The sequence below is a fragment of the Cygnus olor genome, chromosome 25 (genome assembly GCF_009769625.2).
Source record: "Cygnus olor isolate bCygOlo1 chromosome 25, bCygOlo1.pri.v2, whole genome shotgun sequence".
NCBI classification, from domain to species: domain Eukaryota; kingdom Metazoa; phylum Chordata; class Aves; order Anseriformes; family Anatidae; genus Cygnus; species Cygnus olor.
In genome coordinates this window covers 5,575,739-5,582,170 of record NC_049193.1, presented here as the reverse complement: position 1 = coordinate 5,582,170, position 6,432 = coordinate 5,575,739, and the positions used below count along the sequence as shown (strand labels likewise).

General features: G+C 49.3%; 1 protein-coding gene across 5 annotated transcripts in view; it reads right to left on the bottom strand.

The window, feature by feature from the left end:
• MYO1D (myosin ID) overlaps positions 1–5,864 on the bottom strand; it is a 158,739-nt gene extending 152,875 nt beyond the window's left edge. For all 5 annotated transcript variants that reach the window (XM_040536443.1, XM_040536444.1, XM_040536445.1 and 2 more), the window contains exon 1: positions 5,655–5,864. In XM_040536443.1, coding sequence (XP_040392377.1) covers positions 5,655–5,749 — 95 coding nt within the window. In that variant the 5' untranslated portion in view covers positions 5,750–5,864. The remainder of the gene's footprint in view (positions 1–5,654) is intronic.
• Positions 5,865–6,432: the final 568 nt, after the last annotated feature.

Below are 6,432 nucleotides of genomic sequence, written 5' to 3'. Positions count from 1 at the left end.
ACAATTCAAATATTCATATCTCATTTAGAATGACAAAATTAAAATGGCTTAAAGGCATGGAAAGCTTGTTCATTACACATGAATATTTCATTACCAAAAGCATAAATGAAACCAAGCATTCACGTAATATTTTCTCTGCCTGGATTAGATACTTTACTACATAGTGCAAAGCCAAATCTCCCCCACCACAGCTTCAACCAAAAATGTGGATGTTTAAGACAGCCCTCGAAAAATAAGAAAGCCAACGTCAAAAGGTCAGTAGAATACAGAGAGTGCCCATTCACTCCAACACTTTACAGTAAGATTAAGTAAGAAAGGGCACTATGCAGATGAAGAACCAAATGATATTGATGATCAGTATCCCCACTGAGAAAGAACTGTTCCTAACAAGTGACGAAGTCTGTATGTTTTCAACACCATCTTCAGCTTCTTGTATCCAAGAGGAGAGAGATGCAAACCCAGAAGGCTGACAGCTTTCCACATCAGGGTCATTCAGAACCCAAAACAGATCACTTTTAAGGCCACTGGATACTACACAAGAAGTAGATGCCTTTTGGGGAGAGAGCCCCAAAAGGTATAACCTATGCACAACTTCCTCAGGAAAATCCATCCAAATATCTCTCTTCAGCATTCAAAGCCTAATTCCTTGTTTCACTTCGCTACAGTTGTCTTCTTAGGGAACTGCAGCCTTACCTTTGCTTTCACAGAACAGAGCCAGGGAGACATGTTCAACGTGAAGGTGCAAAAGACTAATTTTTAAAGCTATTCAAGACATGTATCACTGACTGGGGCTCACAGCTAGTCACTGAACTTGCCTCTTTTACAAAAAATGACCCAAATAAAAGTCAAGAAGAATCCCACTGCCCTTCCACATACCCTTGCACGATGTTTTAGTGTGCAGATGTGGCCATACACAGGCCAAACCAACACCACTTTCTAGATAATTGTACTTGCCACTGTCACAGGTACATGTCCCTCTCCGCAGCAAACAAATCCTCACAGGACCAGATTTTCCTTACAGAGTCTCGATACCAAAAATATCAATCATAACCAGCATTATCTGTCTTTTAAATGTATCTGCAATGAACAAGAATTCAAAACTGCTGTCTTAATTTAGGATAACTTTGAAAAGGATGGTTTTGCATTGTAAGCAATAGTTCTGTAAACAGAAAACCCACACTTCTGCATCTTTTTTAATTAAATGCAGAGCCATGTTTTTATTAAGTGTTGCTATAAGAGGTCAGAGTTCACAACATGTGCAAGGAGACAACCATAAGAGCACAAAAATTACAAAAAACACTTTTTGCAGCACATCCTCAGACATGGGAGCTCAGATGACCAGGAACTATTTGAGGAGCAAGTATAGCATTTTGCATATGGTTTTGTGCTGGAACTAGCTAAAAGGAGGGAAACAAATCTTTTTACAGTCATTACACCGTACCACGTTCTTTCACGGTCTTCCTTTCACGCATCCTTGAATTCTTTAATAATCACGACAAAGATCCATTCTGTTCCCAGGAGGGGATTTGCACAACGCCTACAAGAACATGCAGCTTGCTCGGATCACAACAGCTGAGTCGAGGAGCACCTGCTGGTGAACCAGGCGGGAGAACAGGCAGCCCTGGAGCACGCAGATGACACGGGACTACCCTGAAGGCCGCCCTGTGGCTCCAGGACAACAGACCCCTGAATCCAGTGCCTCGCGGCTCAAGTCCATTCACCTCTTGCTGTGCTCCCCCAGGTGCGGCAAGAAGCGAGCCTGGAGTCACTGCTAAGAGAAGCAAGCCTGGAGTCACTCCTGGAGTCACCGCTGAGATCGCAGTGCAGATCATTCAAGAAATCGAGCTGCCCCTTCTCATGTCCTAGACACCATTTTTAAAGCTCTGAGTTTTGATTTGTTTGTCGAGGTAAATGCTGATTCTACAGGACAGCACAATGAATGTGCTTTGCAGGATAATACAAGAGATCATGTATAACATAAAACATTTCATGCTTGTGACAAATAACCTGGCCCTCTTACTTACAAGGAAGCATATCGGAAGCGATGATCTTCGAGTCAGAGAAACAAACTCTGCAACCCCTCACTTTTTTCATCACACTAGAACGGAAACTTCAAGCGATAAAAGTTTACATCCCAAGTTTGATTTATGCCACAATTTCTGCAAATTGCTGGAAACTCCCACGAGACCACTGCCCCTCTCCACCTGTCGTGAGCCAGTCGCAGTCACTGCGAGCACCCCGAGCCACCCCGGCACAAGCACTCGGCAGGACAGCAGCACATCAGCACCGCAGTGCCGGCAAGCCAAGGCCTGGGAGCTCGGCCACGTTGCCAGGCTCCCTGTTTCAAGGGGTCTTTCAATGAAGCACACCTCCTCTGACAGAAATTGAGATACCAAATACTGCAGCAGCCAACTTGTTCCCGGCTGCCTGCGAAGAACCGGTCGTAAATAACGCTGAGTATCTGCTGAAGTGCAAACTGCTCAGATATGGCCGTTTATAGTACTTTATAGTTGCTCATTAACTGGTTGCAAGTATCTGTTAAAGCTTTGGAGGTTTTCTAGAAAGAGACAAAATTATTCACTAAGTCCACACTGGCTATTCCAATACTCCTGCATTATTTTTTAATTAGTTTGATGACTAATCATCACAATCACGCGCGGTTAGAAGCCCACTCAGAAGTAAGGAATTCAAGGATCGGATGACTTTTATTTACAATTATGGTGTAACACCCAAGGACTGCTTGAGAGCCCACACGAAACTGCCAATTTAGTAACTGGTTGTAAGACATGGCCATGAAAAAATAGCTAAGAATATGAAATCCTCACTGAATCACAAGACGACTCTATAAATAACAGGGCACAAAGCACAGTGGTTGGGAACCGAAGTATAAATCCTCCTTGAGCCCACCCACCTACCGATGGTGCCTCTCACTTCTACAAGCAAAGCAGACAGTCACACTAATCCAGCTCGTTTCAACAGTACTAAATTCAAATATTACATAGTAATGAAAAGGACAACTTAATCACTTCTCTTTTGCCCACTAGAGAGGTCCTTGGGGAAAAATCCTTGCATGCACCGAGACCGGTATGATTTCAATTCCACCCACATCTGGGCTCACTTGGGAACTAAATCCAGCACAACCCCTCTTGGGTCAGCCGGTGACCCTGGACAAAAATAGCTCTGGCAAAAAGCTGGATTTATGGAATAGGGCGGAGCCCGTCCGAGAGCATAGCCACAAAGTTAATGACAGAGAAGCAACAATTTCCCCATTCTATTCTATGCACTGCAAGCACAAAGGCAACTCATGCCATCTACACAGCGTGACAAAAGCAACGTGACATCAGCCCCTGAGCAGGTCTGAATCTCTGTAATTTGGGTCTGACACAATTTAAAACATATCATCAGCAACTGCTAATTACCACCTCCAGAGCAGTAAACAAAAGAAGCTGATGCTGCCTGAGAAGGATGATAAAACCAGGGGCACTGGCAGGTCAGCAGGTAGAGCCAGAACTCTAAGCACAGTGTCAAACAGGGCTCAGCAGAGTTTAACAAGTTTACTAAAAAGCCACACTTTTGGTAAATTCAGACTAGCTTCTCCAAATGTCTCAGCACAGACAAACCTAAAGTCAGGAGGCAACAGTACCAAGGTAAGAAAAACGAACATTATTTTTAACAAAAGATTGTTGAATCTACACTGTCTGCACAGATACAAAACAACCTCGAAGTGTGGGCAGAACTGTGCCTGCAAGTTGCAGATTGCACATGCTGCAGCAATTCACATGTTCTTGTGCAAAAGCAGCAGGAGTTTAAATTGGCGTCACAGGGAAGAACCTGCTTTTGAGTACCAGCGAACAAGGTACTGGCATTAAAATGATGCATTACGGTATATCAGATTTAATTTCTATACCTCAGGGATGTGGAGCCAAAATCCTGAGGCAGGATCAGCATGCAACAGGACAGGAAAATCTATGTACCGAATGTAAGGATCTAGAATCACCAGCTCGTTCTCATTCTCTTCCATACAAAATTAAAAAGACTACCTGTGCAGGTAGTCAAATCAATCAAATTAAATAATTTGATTCCTAAATGGAACTAACTTCCTACGTTGATTTTTAATTTATCTAGCAGTCCTTCTGTTTCCAATACCACTCTTAGATTTCTATTACATATTAACCAAAGAATAAAAACCTCAAGAACAAACTGTTACATGTAAGTTTCCTGCTAATTACAATGACTTTGTTTGGAAGCCTTCTGTAACACAATTAGTGCGTCACGGCATGCACAAATAAGAGGCAAATTTAAGCTTTTAGAGGCACCACAACATTTATTTCAATCTGACATCTCCTTATGTTCAAAGTTCAACTTGTTCATGACATATTTTCGTTCCTGTTTAAATATAAATGTCCTCCCCACCCAAATAAAGATCCAACACGCAGGAGGAAGGAGAGCAACAAGCACACTGGCTGCCACTTGTTACTACGTGGGGCACTGCTGGGATCCCAGCCCCAGCCTCGCACACCTCTGCCCTGCAGCACAGGCTGCAGTGCTCAGTGGCGGTGCTGTCAGACCTGAAAGGTGACAGATTTCAGAGGCCACGGCACAACAGCCCAAAGGAGCCCGGTTCTGCCCTTCCCCAGCCGCGTTACGGCAGCTGGGGAAGCTTACACCAGCATTCTTCCCTTGGCACTTGCCAGGGCTGCCCTGTGGTGCTTCCAGCAGCCCGCCACGTCGTTAATTCGGCCTGCTGTCAGCAGCTCCCCGCGGCACGCAGGTGGCGGGCGACAAAGGGTGCTTTTGCCGTGGTCAGAGACACCCGGGCAAAACCTGGGGGCAGCAGCCACCAAGTCACGGTCCCGTCCCAAAGGCGTCTCTTGGCAAACGCCAAATCCTTGCACAAGAAGGGGCAAAAGAGTTTATCAGGAAAAGCTGGCATGAATCTTTTATAATGGAAAGTGAAAGACAGCCGCAGACGGTGGGTCCCTGCGAGCTGTCCTCGCTATCAGCGCTGGCCGGGATTTGATCAGACCTCGACACTGAGAGGGGAAGCAGGAATTAAAGCAGAGACCTGCCCGCAGCCCATCGCGCTCAGGAGGGAAATAAAAGCATCGTAAAGATCATGAAATGTTAACGTGATGAGCACACGGCGACCGGTTTTATAGCTCCTGTAGGAGCGGAGCAACCTTGGACTTGGTGACTTTTATCACCGCTTGCCTCCTCGCAGCTCTGTGCACCTGTCGGTGGGCGCCGGGTCCCTGCTGGGGAGCGGGTGTGAGGGGGGCACGGTGGGGGGAAAGGGAGAGGGCAGGGGGGAGCAGCCGGAGACCCCAGCCCCGGGGCTCCCCCTTACTCCCCTCAGGTGCCCCCGAGCTCTGCAGCAGCAGAAAGCCCCCGCCTGGAGCTGCCTTTGCCCCCCCAGCCCCTCCTGAACGCCTCCCGGCAGGGCTCAGAACCACCTGAGCCGCAGCCTCCCCCCGGCTGCGCGGCCGGTTCAGCTCACCGAGCCGGCACTGCCCCCCCACCGCACCACACCACACCCCCCAGTCACACCACGGCGCTTCCCCGGCCAAAACCCCGGGTGTGAGGGGGGGGGCCGGGACCCCTCACCTGCCCCCCCGAAACACAACCCGCGGGGGCCGCACGCTGCCGGCACTCACCGCAGGCGGAGGTTGGCCATGAACTCGGGCATGGTGACGGCGTCCAGCAGCACGAAGTCGGCCTTGCCGAACTCCAGGCTCTCCTGCTCCGCCATGGTGGCGGTGTGCGGAGAGGAGGGGAGGGGAGGGGTGGGGAAGGCACCGGGGGGGGGGGGGGCGGTGAGAGGCCGCCGGGCTCTCGCCGCGCTGCCCCGGGGGAGGCCGGGGGGAGGCGGCCCCACCGCAGGTGAGGCGGGGCCGCGGGGCCCGGGGCCGCCTCCCCGCACCGGGGACTCGAGGGGCGACGGCGCCCCCTTGTGGGGGCGAGAGGGGCTCAGCCCGCAGCCGTGCACAGCCCGCTGCCCCTGACACCAACACGGCCGCCCCCCTCCAGGGAGGCAGCCTCGGGATAATTAGGTTAGCGGTGCTAATTAGGGGAATGAGAGAGGGGACCTGAGAGCAAACCGAAAGCGATGTTTTGGTGAAGAAATGATGGGGTTTGGGATATACGTAGGTAGGGCAGGAGGTTGAGTGTGCAGGTGGCTGGCACTGTCACCATCGCCATCCCCATAATCCGGAGGCCCCATCCCTGTCCACATAACCATCCCTGTTCCTATCCCTGTCCCCAGACGGGGTCAGCTTCAGTCACTTTATCTTCATAGAATCCTAGAAAAATTAAGATTGGAAAAGACCTCCAAGATCATCTGGTCCAACCACGCCCCTACCACCAATGTCACCCACTAAACCATGTCCCCAAGCACCACGTCCAACCTTTCCTTGAATGGTGACTCCACCACTT